This window comes from Budorcas taxicolor, chromosome 5, assembly GCF_023091745.1.
Source record: "Budorcas taxicolor isolate Tak-1 chromosome 5, Takin1.1, whole genome shotgun sequence".
Classification (NCBI taxonomy): Eukaryota; Metazoa; Chordata; class Mammalia; order Artiodactyla; family Bovidae; genus Budorcas; species Budorcas taxicolor.
The window spans coordinates 111605751-111627818 of NC_068914.1; the positions used below are offsets into that span (position 1 = coordinate 111605751).

The following is a 22068-nucleotide window of genomic DNA, read 5'->3' on the forward strand; positions in this document are numbered from 1 at the left end:
TACTCGCTCAGTCTGACTGAGTATGATTACACCATCATTTTGTTAGATGAGAGTTCAGTGTTTTACATTCAGTTCAGTTCAGTTCAGTTGCTCAGTTGTGTCTGACTCTTTGAGACTCATGAACTGCAGCATGCCAGGCCTCCCTGTCCATCACCAACTCCCAGAGTCCACCCAAACCCATGTCCATTGAGTTGATGATGCCATCCAACCATCTCATCCTCTGTTGTCCCCTTCTCCTCCTGCCCTCAATCTTTCCCAGCATCAGGGTCTTTTCAAATGAGTCACCTCCTCCCATCAGGTGGCCAAAGTATTGGAGTTTCAGCTTCAACATCAGTCCTTCCAGTGAACACCCAGGACTGATCTCCTTTAGGATGGACTGGTTGGATCTCCTTGCAGTCCAAGGGACTCTCAAGAGTCTTCTCCAACACCACAGTTCAAAAGCGTCAATTCTTGGGCACTCAGCTCTGTTTATAGTCCAACTCTCACATACATACATGACCACTGGAAAAACCATAGCCTTGACTAGACAGACCTTTAACCATATAAACATATTCACAGGTAAGCTATGTAGAATACCTAGAGAGGTGATTGTACAACTTCTTCATTTGCTTTGGATTAGTAATGGTCACCTTGTTTTAGATTTGTATATATTTACCACTAATTCAGTCTATGCTCTCTTGTTTAAATCTTCTCTCATTATGGTTAGAAGCATCAGATATTCTATCAGACTTCCTCATCTTGGAGAAATTTCTCCTCCAATCTGGGATGTAAAGAGTATATTGGAACTCTGCCTTCTACAGATTGAGCACATCTATCCTCTTAGAGTCTCCCTTCATCATCTTCCTGAGGATGTCTTTGGCCTCTCACCTGTGCTGGTTTCCCTGCTTCCTGGATCTCTTATTTTCCCTTTTCTTAGTTTACTTCCTCATTTTTTGTAGAACACATCCCAGGGAAAGGGTGCATAGGTGATATATTTATTTTGAGATTTTGCATTGTTTGAAAATACATTCAGTATTCCTTCCCATCAAATTGGCAGTTTGAGTGGAAATAGAATTGTATATTGGAAGTCATTATCCTTCAGAATTTTGGAAGCTGGGGAAAATGTTTTTTGAAAGGTGTTATATTGTATTCAAACTTCTGGCATTTTTGTTGAGAAATCTAAACCACTTCTGATTTTGGTCCTTTAAATGTGAGCTTCCCCCTGATGCTTAATAGCTTTTAGGGTTTTTTCCTTGTCTCTACTGTTCTTAAATTTTATGATGTGTGTTGTGTGTCTTTTTTAAATTCCTTATGTTGAGTACTCAGTGAGTCCATTCAGTCTGGAAGCTCATGTTCTTCAGTTGTGGGAATTTTCTTGATTTATTTCACTGATTTACACCCTGCTGTTTTCTCTATTTTTCTTCATGTAACTTCTGTTGTGTGGGTGGTGTATCTTCTGGACTTGTCTATTTGTCTGCTTTTTCTCAGGTATGGGTTGCCCTACTTTGAGAAACATAAATAAACTGAGTTGTGAATAGGATCATGGAGGAATTTACATGGGAGTAGTTGAAAGAACTTGGCTTAATTATCCTCTAAAATAGGGTCATAAAACTTGTTTTGGTAAAGACACAGTGTAGATATTTTAAGTTTTGTGGACCATATGATCTGTATTACAACTACTCAACTCTACTGGTGTAATATAAAAGGAGTCATGTTATTTAGTTGTTTAATCCTGTCTGACTCTTTTGCAACCTCATGGACTGTAGCCCTCCAGTCTCCTCTGTCCTTGGGATTTCCTAGGCAAGAATACTGGAGTGAACTGTCATTTCCTTCTCTAGGGGATCTTCCCTACCAAGGGATAGAGATCTTCCCTACCCTTTCCTGTACCTTCCGTTCAAACCCACAGGGAAGCCCAAAAGCTGGACTCATAGACAATGCATAAACAAATGAACATAGGTGTATTTCAGTAAAACTTTATTTACAAAAGTAGGCACAAACTGGATCTGGCCCATGAGCCATAGTTTGCTTTTGCTGACCCTTATTCTAAAAGATACAAATAAATAGATATTAGACTTGTTATATAAAGATTAAATTATAACTTACAGATTTCAGCTCACTGAACTGAAACTGTTAGGCGTTCAGTTGTGTCCAACTCTTTGTGACTGCATGAACTGTGGCCCACCAGGCTTCTCTGTCCATGGAATTCTCCAGGCAAGAATACTGGAGTCGGTTACCATTTACTTTCCCAGGGGAATCTTCCCAACCCAGGAATCAAACCTGGATCTTCTGCTGCAGGAATAATCTGTAGGCAGATTCTTTGCCCTCTGAGCCACCAGGGAATTTCAACTCACTAGAAGAATAGATTTTCCTTATGTAACTGTCTAGAGATGGAATATACTGCTCTGGGATTTGTGAGTTCCCTAATTTTGTAGGTAAGCAAAAAGAAAACTGGGATATTGTAGAAATAATTTTAGGTACTTTTCTCCAGTTCTAAGAGTCCATGATTGTAACTTGTTTTAGAAATGTTGGTAATATTTTATGCCAAAATAATTACCTGTTTTGAGTGGTACAAGTTTTGATAAGAAGGTATTAACTTAAAAGAAGTTATGTTTTTCTAAAATATCAGCTCTAAATCATATTTGCTAACATTAACAGTATTTCTAACATGTATTCTCTTGGCTTAAAATTGGTTCATAAAATTAAAAGCTCCTGAAGAGGTAAAATAGTATAGCTGTAACTGTCAAGTACTTGGTTTCCCCCCCTCCTCTAGGATTAATTTTTTTTTTTTAATTTGGTGACTCAGCTTAGACCTGGATTATTTTGTTTGTAGTTTTATTTGCATAAGTAATTAGATAAATACATTGAATCAGAACTCTAAATTATTTTCATTTGACCTGCTATAGCTTTGCTTATCTGAGTAAATTTTTTCCCTCTTAGTAAACAGATGAAATATTCATTGCTGATATTTTCAGAATTCCAGGTCTGTACAAACTATATAGAGAAACTGTTGATACATTTGAAACTTAAATACTTAATACCAATTTTGTTCTTTAGAGAAACCACCAGCACCATCACAAGTACAACTGATCAAAGCCACTACCAATTCTTTTCACGTCAAATGGGATGAAGTGCCTACAGTTGAGGGCTATCTTTTGCAGTTGAATACAGACTTGCCATACCAAGCTGCCTCATCAGATTCTTCAGCATCACCAAATATGCAAGGTAGTATAATTTTTACACTTAGAGCATGTATGCTCATATGCTTTATGAAAAAAAGATAACTATAGAAAAGCCTGTGATTAGATCTGGTTTAAGAAATGTTATGCTATGATGTTTCCTACCTGGTAAATCAAATATGTTTCAACTCTGGAACTTGACTGTATTACCATTGTGATATAGTAGAATACATAGATGTGTAGGGTAGGATGTTTTTTTTGTGGTTCATTTTGATGTGCTTTCTTAATTTGACATGATACTTGTTTAATTATTTTTTATAAATATTTCAGCTTTCAAAAATATTTTGAACTAACAGGCACTTGGAAAGTAAAAGCAAATTTAATTTTACATGTTCTTCCAAAAAGATTCAAATCAGCTATTAAGCAGACTATTAAGAAAACAGATAAACTTTGATAGTTACTACTTTTTAAACCTTTCATATGTAACTTTTAAAAATATTTGACTGTGACATATTTTCTTGGAAATTTATTTATAGCATATCAGTCTGAACTTTCCTATTCCTACAGGAGTCAGGATGGACCCTCACAGACAAGGCAGTAATAGCATCATTCCTAACAGTGTAAGTTGAAAAAATGTATAATGGTAAATGAATGTTTATGGTTATAGTGCCAGTTTTTATTAATATTTTATATTACCTTAGGATAGGGAGTCTCAACCATGGCTATACATCACATTCACCTCTGAGATTAAAAACAAATAAACACAGGTTCCCATGTCTTTCCCCAGATCCAGTGAAACAGAATCTTTAAGATGATGACCAGGTAACTGTTTTTTAAGGAAAGCTCTGCATATCATTGTGACAGTAGCCTGAATTAAGAACCCTTGGCTAGGAGATTGAAGTCTCATTGTACATAGTATCAGAGGCTAGTATACACACAAGCATACACACCATATATATTTTAAAAAATAAATTTAGGTGGTACTACAAGGTTTATAATAAAGAGCAACGGTTCCCTACTCTGTTCCTGTTTGCTGTTGATCCTGCCTCTCTAGAAACTACTACTTTCAAATATTTTATCTTTCTTCTGTATCTACCTTTGTGCATATAAATAAAATCCTTGTGCTGCCACTTCCTGACTTTCTAGTTTTAGATCAATTGTTTTCAATAATGGAAGATGAAGATTTTTTTGGTCTCTTAAAATATTGCCATTTCCTCCCCTTTCTCTTCCCATGCACTTATAATATTTTTAGTTGAATCATTATGTGATATTTACATTGTGATGATGACATACTCAGAGCTGAGCCCTGTAATGTGCTATGAACATTGTTCCTTTTTCATGTAATTTTTTGTTTTTCTTGGCATTGTTAACTGCGTTACTTTTTCATTTGCTTGATTTTCTTCTTGCCTATCGTTAATTCATACTCTGATTTTCCAATAAAATAATAAAACTCAAAATATTCGAACATATAGTTTCTTTTTTCTTTCTTTACCACCCCTCTGCCCCAGTAACCATCCCTACTGAAACCTCTGTCTTGATGCTCTAGTTTGTGCTAATTCTTCTCTGTCTGCTACTCAGCTGTAATCTTAAAACTTCCATTTGTTTCTTTTTTAAAAAACAAGTTTTATTTATTTTTTAATTTTTTTTTGCCTGTGCTGGGTCTTTTCTGCTGCATGTAGCCTTTCTCTAGTTGTGGCTAGTAAGGGCTGCTCTCTAATTGTTGTGCATGGGCTCTTTTTGCTCTCCCCTTTTTTCTTATTTTATTGGAGGAAAATTTCTTTACAATGTGTTGGTTTCTGCTGTACAACAGTGTGAATTAGTCATAAAGAATTTGCCTGCCGATGTAGGGGACTTGGGTTCAATCCCTGGTCTGGGAAGATTCCACATGCTACAAGGCAGTTAAGCCTGTGCAGCACAGCTGCCAAAGCCTGTGCTCCGCAGAGCCAGTGCTCCTCAACAAGAGAAGCCGCCGCAGTCGCTGTGGCACATGGGCTTGGTTACTCCACAGCATGTGGAGTCTGCCCAGACCAGAGGCTGAATCCATGGCGCCTGCAGACAACTTCCTAACCACTGGGCCACCAGGGAAGTCCCCATTTGTTTTTTATTGTAAGCTTCTTTTATCTCTTTTCTGTGTTAGGGCCTGTTTCTTGATCTCATATCATTCTCTTTTTTTGATATTCTCCAATAGTTTCCTGAGAAAGGGAGTATGAAAGGTAAACTTTTTAAGATCTTCCATATCTGAAAATGCCTCTCACTCTGTTTACATTTGGTTGGTAGTTTGCCTGGGTTATGGAATTCTATATTGGAAATCTTTTCCTGAGAAACTGAAAGGCATTTTCCTACTGTCTTGTAGCATTCAGTGATGCTGTTAAGAAGTTGGATGCCACTTGGATTCCTGATCATTTACATGAGACCTAATTGTTTCGTTTTAATCCCTAGTTCTCAGAAATTTCAACAAGCATGTACCTCAGAGTGTATGTCTTTGCTTTATTCACTGTGCTGTCCATTCAGTGGATTGTGTCATTCTGGGAACTCAGGGCTTTCACTACTGATTATTTCTTCTTTCCACATCCTCTTTTTTTTGTTACTCCTGTTATTGAATGGTGGTACTCCTGAACTAATCCTCTGATTTAACTTTTTATTTTCTATCTTTTCTTCTGGTTGGTCTGCTTTCTGAAAAGTTTCTTCATTTGTATTATAAATTTCTTATTCAGTTTTTAAATATATTCAGCCACATAGTTACTCTCTAAAAGCCTGATCCTACTCTTTCTTTCTTTTATGGCATTTTATTTTTGCTTCAAAAATATAATATTTCTCTTATCTCTTCAAGAATTATGTTTTTTTTAAAAAAAGGTGAGTTATATTCTTCTCTCAGCATCATTTCTTTTTTTCAAGCTCCTTTTAAAAAAATTTGGTCTTGGACTTCCAATTCTTGCCTGTCAACAAATGTCTGGTGATGCTTGGTATCCTTTCATGTTTAAAGTGAGACATTAAAAAGGAGCTTGGAGGCTTTCTTAGTCCATTTGGCCTGCTCTAGCAAAATACCATAGCCTAGATGGCTTATAAACAAGAAAAATTTATTTCCTGCATTTCTGGAGTCTGGAAGTCCAAGATCAGGGTGCCTGTATGGTCGAGTTCTGGTAAGGAACCTCTGAAGGGTTGCAGACTGCTAACTTATCATTGTATCCTCACATGGTGGAAGGAACAACTGATCTTTCTTGGCCACGTTTATAAGGGCACTATTCACAGCCCAAACATGCTGCTTTCTGATACCATTACCTTGGGGGTTAGATTTCAACATGTAATTGTGGAGAACACAAATACTCAGACCATAGTGGCTCTATGCATATAGCATGTTTGATTAGTAGACCTTAATGAGGGTTTCTGGGTGAGAATCCACAAATACTAGTATCTTTTCTCTTGGACCAATGGGTTTCCTCTGAGACTTCTCCGGCCTCTTGCTTATGGGTTTTAAGCCTGGAGCTTAATGCAGGGTAAGCGGTATCTCTCTGTTTAGTATACAGACTTTCACTTAATCCCCATTTTCAGTAGGTTGCCTATTCTCCAACCTCACCAGAGAGATACTGTACCACAGTCCAGAGCCTCCCATTTCAATCTTTGTGCCTACCTTCCTTCTTCAGTTGGAATGGAGGTGTGGAATTTGTTTGCCTTTGTATACTGGAAGAGCAGAGCTGGGGCTACAACCACTTTTTTTTTAGTTTTAAATTTATTTTTTAATTGAAGGATAATTGCTTTATAGAATTGTGTTGGTTTTTCCCAAACATCAATGTGAATCAGTCATAGGTATGCATATGTCACCTCCCTCTTGAATCTTCTTCCCACCTCCCTCCCCATACAACCGCCGTTTATATAGTCTTCTATATGATGGTCCTCTGGTGTTTATTTGCATTCTGTACTTCAGCCTCCAAAGAACCTGATGCCTCCAATTTCTAAGCCTTTCTGAGCTCTTTAGCAAAAATGGTTCACCTGTCCATGACTTTCCACCTACAAGCTCTTAGCTTCAGCCTTTTCTGCTTTATAAAGGCATGCCTCATTTTTTGTACTTCACTGTACTATGCTCGCAGATAGTATGACATGGGGAGTTCATAGTGAAATAAACTTGAGGTCAAATTCTTGCTTTGCTGCTTGCTGGCTGCTTGATCATGGGTATGGTATCTAAGATCTCTGAGTCTCATTATTTTCCATCTATAAGCTAGGGTGATATTATCCAATTTATAGAATTCTTGTGAAAATTAAGTGAGATTCAGACTTTATAAATATGTATCATGGAGCCTATCAGGTAGTATAATGGTCCCTAATGGTTGTGGATTTCATCATCATCATTTATTAACACCAGCATAATCACCATCAATTAGAATGGAGGCTGAGTGTGTACTGGGCTTCCCTGGTAGCTCAGCTGGTAAAGAATCTGCCTGCAAAGCAGGAGACCCTGGTTCAATTTGTGAGTCGGGAAGACCCCCTGGAGAAAGGAATGGCTACTCCAGTGTTCTGCCTGGAGAAGCCCCAAAGCCAGAGGGGCCTGGTGGGCTACAGTCCATGTAGTTGCAAAGAGTCAGACATGACTGAGCACAGCACAGAGGGCATATTATGAACAAGTATCCTTTGAGCCATGAGAAATTATAATTGACTATGGTTATAATTGACATTAAAGATGGAGACAGAAAAGTAACAAAAAACAGGTAACTAAAAAGAGGCAGGCAATATTGGGGTATTTGAATGAAGCCAGATCACCTTTATGGTTCAGCAGACCTATAGTTATTGCTATATAATAACTGATATTTACATTGGTGATTTGAATTACCAAAAGGTTTAAATGTGTTTATTATAGGATCTTTAAGAAAATAAACAGGTGATTAGGAAGATTGCTATCTAAAATGTTTAATGGTGAAGAATATTGATATGTGTATGTATTAAATCTTGATGCCTATATGGAAAACTCAGTCATACAAAATAATTCGTATGCTTGAAGGTTTCATGTAACAGATTTTTCTTTTAGGATTCAAAAGATCTTTAGTAAGGGCTTCCCCGGTGGTGCTATAGTTGTGAAGAATCTGCTTGTCAGTGCAGGAGACATAAGAGACACTGATCCCCAGGTGGGGAAGATCCCCTGGAGGAGGGGATGGCAACCCACTCCAGTATTCTTGCCTGGAGAATCCCATGGACAAGGGAGCCAGGCAGGCTACAGTCCATGGGGTTGCAAGAGTTGGCAATGACTAGAGTGACTTAGCACACACAAAATCTTTAGTATACATGTCTAATCTTATTAAGAAAATTTGACCAGAATGTTAAACTCAGTACCTTGGGTATTGTCACCTATTCAATTCAGTTCAGTTGCTCAGTCATGTCCGACTCTTTGAGACCCCATTGACTGCAGCATGCCAGGCCTCCCTGTCCATCACCAACTCCCGGAGCTTACTCAAACTCATGTCCATCGAGTCGGTGATGCCATCCAACCGTCTCATCCTCTGTCGTCCTTCTACTCCTACTTTCAGTCTTTCCCAGCATCAGCATCTTTTCCAAGGAGTCAGTGCTTTGCATCAGGTGGCCAAAGTATTAGAGTTTCAGCTTCAGCATCAGTCCTTCCAATGAATATTCAGCACTGATCTCCTTTTGGATTGACTGGTTTGATCTCCTTGCAGTCCAAGGGACTCTCAAGAGTCTTCTCCAACACCACAGTTCAAAAGCATCAATTCTTTGGCGCTCAGCCTTCTTTATGGTCCAACTCTCACAACCATACATGACTACTGGAAAAAACATAGCTTTGACTAGAGGAACCTTTGTCGGCAAAGTAATGTCTCTGCTTTTTAATATGCTGACTAGGTTGGTCTAGCTTGTCCATATTTACTTGAATACTAGCTACCACTTGTAAAATATAAATTTTATTCCCTCAAAATTTACTGTTCCTTTTCCCTTCAGAACTGATCTTTTGAGAATGGATATTAAGTGAAAAGAAATTGTTTTCTTAAGCTATTATAAAATTTAAAGAATAATATAAGGCTATAAGTTATGCTGTTTTATATTTTGGATAATTTATTTTCAAAAGCATTTAAGTTGGTAAATTATTTTGCTTGTTTTTACATATATTTCTATTTAATTGAACATTACTTGCTGCAATAAATTATTTTCTTTCTTGTAGATCAGTGATATAGTGAACAGTGTAAAATCTGAACATACAGCCATGAAAGGAACTTCAGTGAAAAACAAACCAGATCTCAAAGCATCAAATGATTCTAATGCCTCTTTGCATTCATCTTTGTCAGCTAATGCTTCTAATCATAACAGTTGTGTGGTGGATATGCTAAGGAAAAATGAAGGTATAAAGATGGCATTTTACATAAAGCTAAAGTTTTTTATAATAATGATAGAGAATTTTAGAGTCTTTGAAAAAGTAAATGTTACATAGTTTGGATCCAGTTTCAAGAGATGATATATACTTACTACATTAACCCTAATTAAAATGATGTCATGATACCAAGCAAGAACTTACCTAAATAGTGAAGATTAGTTATTGACTACAGAATTTAAATGAGGCAAGCTCTCGTATGCCATTTGAGGTTGGCCAGTGTGTTCAATGTCACTGTTCCATTATTCTATTGTCCTAGTGCTTATAACTATCTGTAATTATTTATTTTGGGTCAGGATTTTGTCTGTCTTGCTCACATATATTTCCTCAGCACCCAGATCCATGCTTGGCAAATTGTAGTCACTTAATAAATAAATGAATAAATAAATATTTGTTTAGCAAATAACTGTATTATCCTCAGAAAGATAGTTCATTTATGAGAACTGTTGATTAGCCTGTTGAATGCATGGAACAGCTTATAATTTGATGGCTTGTATTTAAAAGATTTTAATTTTAATATTCTGGTATCATTTGTGATAAATTAAATGTTACCTCTGATTTCAGTATCTAAACTTTTATAAATCTTATTCTGATATATCCCTGGCATAGTAATATGTGGCCTCATTTTTAATTTGAAAAAATTGTGACAGTTAATAAAAAGCTAATCCCTCTTCAGTAAATAACAAGACAAATATTCTTTTTATTTCCATTTTTCTTTAAGAATCCATGGTAGATAAAAATATTCAAGAAAAATAGTTTCCTATAGTTTTTCTGATTTCATTACTTGTGGAAGAGGAGAGACTTTGTTTTGTTGATTTGCTGATGTAAATGAATCATTTGGTCAGAATTATAAAAGCTTGGTACTAGACATCAATTTAAATTTTTATAGTGATTTTCTATGTCCATCATGTAAAGAAGTTTACACTCTTGAAAACAAATATGAGCTTTGAGATTTTAGGATCCTAATGTACTCTAAATCCTACTTATAAGGCAGTTTGGATAAAATTAATATTAGGCAAATGGGGAAACGAGTGGTTATACAATGACAGCATCTGGCACATCGTGGATATTCAAATATGTAAATGAATGGCTAGCTAATCTCAGGTTAACAAGAGGAGATTGGGCTTTTCCTCTGTAGGTTGGAGTAACTGGTATTTTTCAAAAGTGAAAGAGTGGCACGATTAGTTTTTGTTTTTTATTTTGGAAAGGACATTCTAGCCTCACCATCAGGAAGAGCTATTATAGGAGATGACTGGGAGACTTGTTAGAAGGTTCTTTTAGGACTTAAAGAGATGCATAGAGACTAAAGCAGTGGGTGAGATGGAGAGGAGAGAATACATTAGTTCAGAGACTCTTAGAAAGTAGCACCTATTAGACTAGGAAACTGGTTGTATATGAGAAATGAAAACGAGTTGAACATGACTCCCAGTTTTCTGGGTTGGATATTCAGTGGATGATGATACTCTTCATCAGGATAAGAAATACAGAAGCAAGAACAGATTTGGGAATAAGATAGGTTCAACCTTGAACTTGCTGTTTTTGAGACACTTGAGGAACATGTTGGTAAAGATTTCTACTGGGCAGTTGGATACCATAGGTCTGGAGTCTAGAAGGCAGTTCTTGGCTGGAAATATTAATTTCAAAGTTAAGAATGTCTAATATCCACAAGAACAAGGACCTTCTCTGACTTGTTCACTGCTGGATTCTCAGGACCTGACACTGTGCCTAGGACATACATAGTTGAGAGATGTATGATTTGTAAATGGTAGCTAAAGCAGCAGGGAAATATGCAATGGGAGACAAGATAGGGCTTGGAAAATACCTGCATTTAGAGTCATCTGAACAAGAGAAGTCAGCTAAAGAGACTGAAAAGGCTTCCCAAGAAGGTTAGGCAAAGAACCAAAAAAAATGGTATCATATTTTTTACCTCTGTAGTGGGTATTACCATTTATAACTATACATTTATAATGGTATCATATTTTTTACCTCTGTAGTGGGTATTACCATTTATAACTATACATTTATAATGGTATCATATTTTTTACCTCTGTAGTGGGTATTACCATTTATAACTATACATTTATGATGCATACATGAGTGAATACAAGTCATAGACAGAAACAACTTCAAAAAAAAGTATGTGGTCAGCATTGTTTATATTACACAGGGGTCAAGTAAATGAAAATTGATCAGTATCCCTTAGAGCTAACTATCCCTGGACATTTGTCAGAGCCATTTCCTTAGAGTGGTGTGCTCAATCAGATTGGGGTGGTCAAGAAAGTAGACTGCTCTGAAGGAAAGTAGCGAGGGAAGATGGTGACTGGAGAAGACTTGATAATGCGTATAGATTGAGGGCCAAAACTTGCACAGAAGAATTTGAAAACCTTGAAGAGAAAGGAATGAGTGATAAGCGAGGATCCCAAAATATAGGGGAAGGAATGGGACCAAGAGCACAAGAGACTAGATTAAACTTACCTTAGGGGAGAAGTCATCTTCTGAAATGGAAGAGAAGACAGAGGGGCTGGGCACAGTCATAAAAACATTTCTAGTTTAGGACAAGAGAAGGCAGAAAATGGGTGGCATTTATGCCTGATGACTATTTCTTCCCCTAAAATGGAAGGCAAAGCCATTTGATCTATGGTTGAGTAGAATTTAAGAACAGTGATTCAGGGTTTAGAATGGAGGAAGGAACTGAGAAGTTGGGCATCCATGGATATGATGCATTTTATTTTTCTAAATGTTGATATTTTATGCCTAATGGTTAAGTCATATGGCTGACATTTGTGGTGTTCACGTTTAATGATTTTAAAATTGAGAATGCTTAGAATTGGGTGACAAGAACTCTAAGATACAGCAGTTACTTGCAGATATTCATTTGTTAATAGTTAATCTTTTCCGTTTAATTTTAGGTCCTCACACTTCAGCAAATATAGGTGTTCTAAGTAGTTGCCTGGACTTAAGAACAGTAATCCCTGAAACTTCTGTATCCAGTACTGTTTCCAGCGCACAAACTATGGTAACCCAGCAGACCATTAAAACTGAATCATCCAGTACAAATGGGGCAGTTGTTAAAGATGAAACTTCACTAACAGCATTCAGTACCAAAGCTGAAGGTTTGAAATGTGTTTCACATACTGTATTTTGAGCCATTTTTGTGTAGAAATTCAGCAAACGTATTTGTTTTAGATGGAATTGCATTTCATCTCGGATTGAATTGAATATAAGATAAAGGCATTTCATTTAAAATCATTATATAGTATATTCTCTGCTGCACTGTAATACAATCAGACTTTATCTTTCCTACCATGAGTTTATTCAGCAAAACTTTTTTTCCTTAGAAAAGATTAGTTCTCTGCTATGGAGTAACAGTTCTTATAGCTTGATCAATTTCTGATTTTGTAAATTCTTATTTTATGATTTTGCAATAGAAATTGTATTTCATGTTTGACAAACATTCTCTGAAGTTCCAGCTAGTCAGCAAATCCTTGAAAAATGAGCTTTGTGAATTAGTTCAAGTTAGAGGGTCCATATTTCTAATTGTTGTGATTTTTTTTCTCCCTCTGGCTATTTTTGCATATTTATAAGTTATATTTTAATGTGTCTGTTTGCTCAGTGATTATATAAGTCTTATCTGATGAATTGTTTAATTTTTAGTTGATGAAACATGTGCACTGCCTGCAACTAAGATAAGCCGTGTGGAGGCACATGCTGCCACGATGCCGTTTTCTGTAAGTATATGCCCTGGAAATGGATGTGCTTACAGATGGCTAAATACACTTTAAATGCTGAGCAACTTCAACCTAAATTCAGGAAAAGGCTCTTGGGTATCCTCTTAGTAATTACTTGACACAGATTGAAAAATGGAGGCTTAAAGAGAAACATGTTCACAGTGTAATCTTAAGTGGAAAAAGTTGGATAAAAAAATAATATATATAGTGCATTCCCAATTTTATTAAAAACACACAGTACATACATTCACACTCTCACATGAGTCCACACAAATCTACACTACCTTGCTAGATGATTTTCTTCAGGTTGTGGGGCCAAAGATAATTTTTACTTTTTCTTTATGTTTTCAGTCTTTTTCTATAATGTTAACTTTCATAATCAGAAATGTGTGTATATACATAGATATATGTACATATGTAAATTACTTAACAATTTAAAGAATAAAAAGACATGTTATAGAACATAAAACTTGAATGGTTTTATTGCTAGCTGCTTAATAGGAGAACAACAGAATATTGCAATCTTGAGTCAGACATACCTGTAGGATATCCTAATAATCTCTAACATTGGATTTTTTGGTGGAAGGCCAGAATTAGTCTGCCTGGTATCAAACTTAAATGCCAGGAATGTGCCTCACAAATATTATACTAAGATTGTCTCCAGTGGATGAATAGGAGGATAATACATATATGTGGTTTTGTATATTTTAAAATTATCAGTCATTTCAACTTTATTGCTATGAGCAAGAGTTTTTATTTAACCTAACATTTACCATTTAGAACCTTCAAGAATAGTTTGTAGTTTTAGTTTTCTTTCAGTGATGATTCTGTGGATTTTGATCATGTCTTTACCTTCATTAGCTTTCACCTTTCCAGAATGTTAAGCGCTAGTGTTCTAATAACTCTTCTCAAAGAAGAATTATTAAAATGATTTTTTTCTCTTGAATCTGTTTTACAGTGCATCAGTTGGAATGGTATCTATAGTTGCAATTGGAGCCAGTTGTTTTATAAAAGTTGTTGAAGAGCGTTTTAACAAGTTTAAAGCTATTTCTCTTAAAAACCTTTAAGACTCTCCTGGTTAGCTCACTTTATCATGTGTGATAGCCTCAATAACAAGTACTGTGAATTATAAGCATGTACCTCTGCTGTTATATATTTAAGACAGATTAAATAACTGAAGTACATATTTGTTTCGAGCTTCTGGAAACAGTGTCTCATTTATAAAGAAGATGGGCTTAAAAAGGACAAGTATAATTCACTTATCACTAAAAGTAGTTTAAGGTACAGGAAGTTTATTTGTTAAAGCAAGATAAAAATGTCAAACTGTTTAATCTGCTCCTCTTTAGTGTATGCTAAATTATATTCAAATTGCATTTTAGTTTTGAACATTTTTTCTCCTTTTAGGTTTGGAGAATCACAGGTATTTCAAGTGCAAAGATCACTGAATTTCTGCTAGTTGTTTTTGAATCTAGAAATAAGCCAGCTTGCAATGAATTTTTCCTTATTCGCTCCTTTTGGAGCGAGTTGTAATGTCACACTAAAGGGATTATTACATTTTCTGAGAGAGTCTCTGAAATGACAATGTTCTATAAAACAGCTGGCATTTTAACGTATCACTGATTAGAAAGCATGCTAACTCCAGTAGGTTGATAGCACAGAGCTACTGACTTGGAGAATGCCTGTCACTCCCTGTGTTTGAATTGGCATCCCTGTCTCACTTGTCAGTTGACCTAATCTGTTAAGAGTTTATTTACTTATGAGCTATTAATGTTGTGGCGTTTACCCATATACATACTTGTAGATCACTGCATGGAGTTATTAAATCTTGGCATTTCTTGTATGTTCAGTAAGAGTCTTCATAAATTTTTCTTTCTCTGAAATTAGAAAGAGACTCCTTCAAATCCGGTGGCCATGGTGAAAGCAGGAGAACGACAGTGGTGTGACGTAGGAATTTTTAAAAATAATACAGCTTTGGTGAGCCAGTTTTATTTGCTGCCAAAAGGGAAGCAAAGCATTTCAAAGGTAGCTATTGACGTGTTTTCTACACTGTTAGTATAAGCCTCAAACATGCAACTTTAAGAAGTAATCCTGATTCAGGACATTTGAATGAGTGAAATTGGGATCTGTTTACTACCTATAATTAAGAGTTTGTATTAGTTATTGTATTCTTTTTTAAGGCTCCGTTTATAGACTATATCACAAGCAGGTTATTTAAAAAAGTCTTATACACTCACTGGACTGGATTTTGAGTCATAAATGATACAGTCTGGCCAGTACAGATGAAGATTTCTTGAAGTATCTCTAATGTTGTTACCTGGAGTGTTTAGAATGGAACTTTTTTTTAACTTAGAACTTTTGTTAGTCCCAATTTCATAATTTAAGAAATGTAAAGTCCTTAACACTATTGAATACAGTGAGGACCTTATATAGAGAGAGACATTAACCTTCTAAGAATTATGAAATAGATAACAGCTCCAAAGCATACTGAACTAATTTTTTCTGGAATGGGAATTGCAGAGAGGGAATTGCCAACAAAATGGATATTCAGGTTTGAATCTCCCAAAGATCTTACAAATGGAGAATGTAACATTTATCATTATATTTTGGTTTCTCTAATACTACTTTCTGGTGTCCCACTTTTACATATTGAATCGTCCAATTCTTAACAAAAACAGACATCCTTATTAATATTGTGTTAGTATTATGCCTAACAAAATTTCTGGCTGTAGTTTGATTTCATATATATGGAACTACCTGTATCTAAGGGCCTGGTAGCTATCTGTCTTTCCCCAAAGAAGGAAACATATAGTAAACTTGAGTTTGAGTTATCAGTTTCAGCACTTGACAGTGTGACCTTGGACAAATCACTTGTTTAACCTCGCTGAGACTGTTTCCTCATCTGTGAAATGAAGTAACTCCCTTAAAAATGGGATGAAACGTTGGCACTGTCTCACAGTGATGTAGTGATGTAAAAACTGTTTGAAAGTTGTAGGTGTTACGAGCTTCCTACCTAGAGTATGCAATCCAGTTATTTAATTTAACATTTATTCAGTATCTGCTGAACGTTAATTTTTAAAATGCTCTGTGCTGGCATGCTAGTTGTTCCTTTTCTATCAAGCTTGCTTGCCTATGTCCAAAACGTATCGTTCCTGGCTAGACTGACAGTAAATCTTCTGAGATTTTTATTCCAAGTTAAATTTACATGGAGATAGTTGTTACTTTGTTAATACTGGTTAGTTTTTTTCTCTTTTCTCTGTATTCTTGATGTGCAGAATACCTTTATATTTCTTTTTATAACCAGTGACTCTCAACTGGAAAGGCACTTTTCCTCTGGATGAGAATCACCAATTTATGGGCTTATTTACTTTTGTTTTGGGGGTGTTCATTCCATATATGAAAGAGGAAAATAAATAATGTGCACTACAACCCTAAAACTTAATTCATTCTTTAAAAGTTTTGTTATTCAATGAAAAATAATTAATTGCATCTTTCCTTTGACTTTTGCATATATTACATTTTAGATAGGAAATGCAGACGTACCTGACTACAGTTTACTTAAGAAACAAGATCTTGTTCCAGGCACAGGATACAGATTCAGGGTTGCTGCCATCAATGGTTGTGGAATAGGCCCTTTCAGCAAAATCAGTGAATTTAAAACTTGTATTCCCGGTTTTCCTGGAGCTCCTTCTGCAGTCAGAATTTCAAAGGTGAGACATCAGGTCAAGACTTAATGATTTAAATTACTGAAACTTTGTACATGAAGTAAAACTATCAGTTTAAAGATTCCTTTTAGTGTCTGATGAAATGAGAGATATCTAAAAGGGGTGGATTAAATTTTTACAAAACATTTTTTGCTAATCACTCATAATATATATTTATTTAAAATATTTTAATTTATTTGGCTGTGCTGAGTCTTTTTTTTAAAATTATTTATTTATGTTTGGCTGTGTTAGGTCTTTGTTGCTGCATGGGCTTTTCTCTAGTTACAGTGAGTGGGGGCTACTCTCCCATTACGGTGAGCAGGCTTCTCATCATGATCACATCTCTTTTGGTGGAGCACGGGCTCTAGGGCCCAGGGTCTTCAGTAATTGTGGCACATGGGCTCAGTAGTTGTGGCTCGTGGGCTCTAGAGTGCTCAGTAGTTGTGTGTGCTGAGTCTTAGTTGCAACAGGTGGGATCTAGTTCCCTGACCAGGGTTCAACCTGGACCCCCTGCATTGGGAGTACAGAGTCTTAGCCACTGGACTACCAGAGAAGTCCTCATTCGTGATATTTTAAAAATTTATTTATTTTTAATTGGAGGGTAATTGCTTTACAATGTTGTGTTGGTATCTGCTATACATCATCATGAATCAGCCATAGGTATACACATGTCCTCTCCCTCCTGAACCTCTCTCCACTGCCCCCCACCCCCTTAGATTATCACAGAGCTCCAGGCTGATTTCCGTGTAACCTCCCATTAGCTATTGGTTTTACACATGGTAATGTATATATTTCAGTGCTGCTTTCTCAATTAGTCCCATACTCTCCTTCCCCTGCTCTATCCATAAGTCTGTTTTCTATGTCTGAGTCTCTCCTCCTGCCCTACAAATAGGTTCATCAGTACGATTTTTCTAGATTCCATCAGTTCAGTTCAGTCACTCAGTTATATCCGACTCTTTGTGACCCCACAGATTGTAGCACACCAGGCCTCCCTGTCCATCACGAACTCCTGGAGCCTACTCAAACTCATGTCCATCGAGTTGGTGATGCCATCCAACCATCTCATCCTCTGTTGTCCCCTTCTTCTCCCACCTTCAATCTTTCCCAGCATCAGGGTCTTTTCAAATGAGTCAGTTCTTCGCATCTGGTAGCCAAAGTATTGGAGTTTCAGCTTCAGCATCAGTCCTTCCAATGAATATTCAGGACTGATTTCTTTTAGATATGTGTTAATATATGATATTTGTTTTTCTGTTTCTGACTAACTTCACTCTGTATAACAGGTTCTAGGTTTATCTACCTTACTAGAACTGACTCAAATTCATTCCTTTTTATGGCTTAATAATATTCCATTGTACATATATATCATAACTTCCTTTATCCATTTATCTGTCAATGAACAACATCTAGGGTTCTTCCATGTCCTGGCTATTATCAGTAGTGCTGCAGTGAACATTAGGGTACATGTGTCTTTTTCAATTATGATTTTCTCAGGGTATTGCCCAGTAGTGGGATTAAAAAATGCTCAACATTGCATATTATTCAGTTCAGTTCAGTCGCTCAGTCGTGTCCGACTCTTTGCGACCCCATGAGTCACAGCACACCAGGCCTCCCTGTCCATCACCAACTCACAGAGTTCACTCAAACTCCTGTCCATTGAGTCGGTGATGCCATCCAGCCATCTCATCCTCTGTCATCCCCTTCTCCTCCTGTCCCCAATCCCTCCCAGCATCAAGGTCTTTTCCAAAGTCAACTCTTTGCATGAGGTGGCCAAAGTCTAGGAGTTTCAGCTTTAGCATCAGTCATTCCAATGAACACCCAGGACTGATCTCCTTTAGAATGGACTGGTTGGATCTCCTTGCAGTCCAAGGGACTCTCAAGGGTCTTCTCCAACACCACAGTTCAAAAGCATCAATTCTTCAGCTCTCAGCTTTCTTCACAGTCCAACTCTTCACATCCATACATGACCACTGGAAAAACCATAGCCTTGACTAGACGGACCTTTGTTGGCAAAGTAATGTCTCTGCTTTTGAATATGCTCTCTAGGTTGGTCATAACTTTTTTTTTAAGGAGTAAGCGTCTTTTAATTCCATGGCTGCAATTACCATCTGCAGTGATTTTGGAGCCCCCCAAAATAAAGTCTGACACTGTTTCCACTGTTTCCCCATCTATTTCCCATGAAGTGATGGGACCGGATGCCATGATCTTAGTTTTCTGAATGTTGAGCTTTAAGCCAACTTTTTCACTCTCCTCTTTCACTTTCATCAAGAGGCTCTTTATTTAGTTCCTCTTCACCTTCTGCCATAAGGGTGGTGTCATCTGCATATCTGAGGTTATTGATATTTGTCCCGGCAATCTTGATTCCAGCTTGTGCTTCATCCAGCCCAGTGTTTCTCATGATGTACTCTGCATAGAAGTTAAATAAGCAGGGTAACAATATACAGCCTTGACGTACTCCTTTTCCTATTTGCTTATTATTAGAGAAATACAAATCAAAACTACAATGATGTATCACCTCACACTGGTCAGAATGGCCATCATCAAAAAATCTACAAATAATAAATGCTGGAGAGAATGTGCAGAAAAGGGAGCCCTCTGCACTCTTGGTCAGAATGTAAATTTATACAGCCACTTGGAGAACAATATAGAGATTTCTTAAAAAAAAACTAGGAATAAAACTACTGTATGATCCAGCAATTCCACTACTGGGCATGATACTTTTAAGGACACAAATTTCAAGCAGAATTACAGCATCCAGATTTTGGAAAGTCAGGGAGATCTGTGTATGCTTCTTATATTAATTTTGTTCTTGTTATAGAAACGAAAAGTATTATGCTAGAGAATTTTAATGTGTGTGTTCAGTCGCTCATTCATGTCTGACTCTTTGCCACCCCATGGACTGTAGCCTGCCAGGCTCCCCTGTCCATGAACTTTCCCAGGCATGAATACTGGAGTGGGTTGCCATTTCCTACCCTTCCTAGTTGGGAAGGGGATCTTCCCAGCTCAAGGATCAATCTTGTGTGTCTTACGTCTCTGCTATTGGCAGGCAGATTTTCACCACTGTGCCACCTGACATTTAATTGGATTATATTTTATCCTAAGGTCATATCTCTGTTTAGAGAAGAAAAGTTCTGCTTTCAGATAAGAAAGATCTCGTCCTTTGGGTGTACAGGCAGACATTTAAGCCTAGTTATATTTTTTAAAAGGGCATAAATTAAACATTACGGATCCAGGTAAGGTAAATTTTTAAAAATCAACAACAAAAGTTGTAACATCTGATACAGTTACTTTAGTGAAAACATCTTGTGTTCTAAAGATAATATAGTAAGTGCTACTAGAGAAAACTTCAGAATCTTTATCTGTTTTTGTTTTTCTGCTCTCTTCAAGAATGTCGAGGGCATCCATCTTTCCTGGGAACCTCCAACTTCACCTTCTGGAAATATTTTGGAATATTCAGCCTACTTGGCTATCCGCACAGCACAAATACAGGATAATCCAAGTCAACTTGTGTTTATGAGGATTTATTGTGGTCTTAAGACATCATGTATAGTAACTGCTGGGCAGCTTGCAAATGCACATATTGATTATACATCCAGGCCTGCCATTGTGTTCAGGATATCAGCAAAGAATGAAAAGGGATATGGACCAGCTACACAAGTTCGATGGCTTCAAGGTAACAATAAAAAAGCACCTTTAAATTGATTTTCTTTTCTTTTCTTTTTTTTTTTTTTTTACTGAAGCTATTGTGATGATTATTTATTAGTAACTGGTTTTGGAGATTTGTCATTTAAGAGTATTCTCTGACTGTATTTCTAGCAGTTATGAATTTGAGTTTGTAAGTTGTTCTTAAAATGTATTTGCTCAATTCTAGATCCAAATAAAAATAGAAAAGAAGCAAAGCCTCTCTGAAAATCAGTATATGAATTCTTCCCTATAGTTATAGCTCCATTATAAAGAAAAATAGTAAAATTAAGATAAAAGCTAAAGGCTTTATTACCCCAATATCTTTTATAAAGGCCTTGTAACTCAGTCATCCTAGAGTTATTGAGATGATTCTAGTAACTGGCTGTTGTACACTGTGCTGTCTTATATGGTAAATGTTCCCTACACTGAAAAGGTCCAGTTTTTCAGTACTCCGTCTCACGTTATTCTATATGAGCAGTGGTCCTCTAGCAACTATCTTCTACTGGATAATATTTGTAATACTGATTTTAGGAGCCATTTGATTCATTTCTTTGTTTACCTACAGTTAGCACAGAGCTTAAGAAATTAAAAAAAAAGAAGCAAGTTCAGAAACTCTGCTTTGGAATTTTTATCATTTTCCAAGAATCATAGCAACATACAAAAAGATTAATGGGTTTTCTTGATTCATACCAGGTTGATATATTGGAATATATTTTTGGCCAAAGCACTTACCTGGCCCTCAGTTTCCTGATTAATAGATGAGGGAGTTAAAAAGAAGTTTACCTTTAAGGTCCCTTTCAGCACTTAAATTCAGTATGTTCATTAGAAGTGAAGTTTATCACTAAATATTTTAACATCTGTCTTAATGAATCTAATTTTGCTTTTGCTGAAATTAAAATGTTCATAATTTAAAATTCAGCGTTTTTTGTCCTCCTTATCACAGAAAGAAAGAAGCACCTTAACAGGACGTGAGTTTTGAAATAGTGTTTTAAACATTTGTAAGATTTTTGTAAATGCTCTAAATGTTTTATTTTTGCATTGTTTTTACCTTGAAATTGTATAAACTTTTTTACAACTGAAATATAAGCATTAGACAGCTTACTCAGGTTCCATTACAACCTTAAAGATACATATAGGCATTATGGAGAGTCTGCTACAGGTGACTTGTTTTAAACCTTTTAGGAATTTCATGGTTCCACTGCCCATTCGAATCCAGAATAAATATATAGAGCAATAATTGCAGAAAAGACATTTCAGACTAAGCTGCAGTAACTGCAGGAGCACAGGTCTGTCCTTTTTATACCATGTAACCTTTTGCCAGTTGAGGTTGACTGAGTAGCTATGTCCTCAAACTTCATGTATAATACTCCCAGCAAAGATGGATTTAATTGTGCAGAACTGATATGTATGTATGTTCCAGTTACTAATTTAAAGTGTAT

The 22068-nt window shown here is 36.4% G+C and overlaps 1 protein-coding gene across 1 annotated transcript in view; it reads left to right on the forward strand.

Moving 5' to 3' along the window:
• HCFC2 (host cell factor C2) overlaps nt 1-20647 on the forward strand; it is a 42644-nt gene extending 21997 nt beyond the window's left edge. The window contains exons 8-15 of the mRNA XM_052640478.1: nt 3034-3201; nt 3723-3775; nt 9313-9490; nt 12429-12632; nt 13174-13247; nt 15132-15269; nt 16769-16954; nt 20333-20647. Coding sequence (XP_052496438.1) covers nt 3034-3201; nt 3723-3775; nt 9313-9490; nt 12429-12632; nt 13174-13247; nt 15132-15269; nt 16769-16954; nt 20333-20647 — 1316 coding nt within the window. The remainder of the gene's footprint in view (nt 1-3033; nt 3202-3722; nt 3776-9312; nt 9491-12428; nt 12633-13173; nt 13248-15131; nt 15270-16768; nt 16955-20332) is intronic.
• Nucleotides 20648-22068: the final 1421 nt, after the last annotated feature.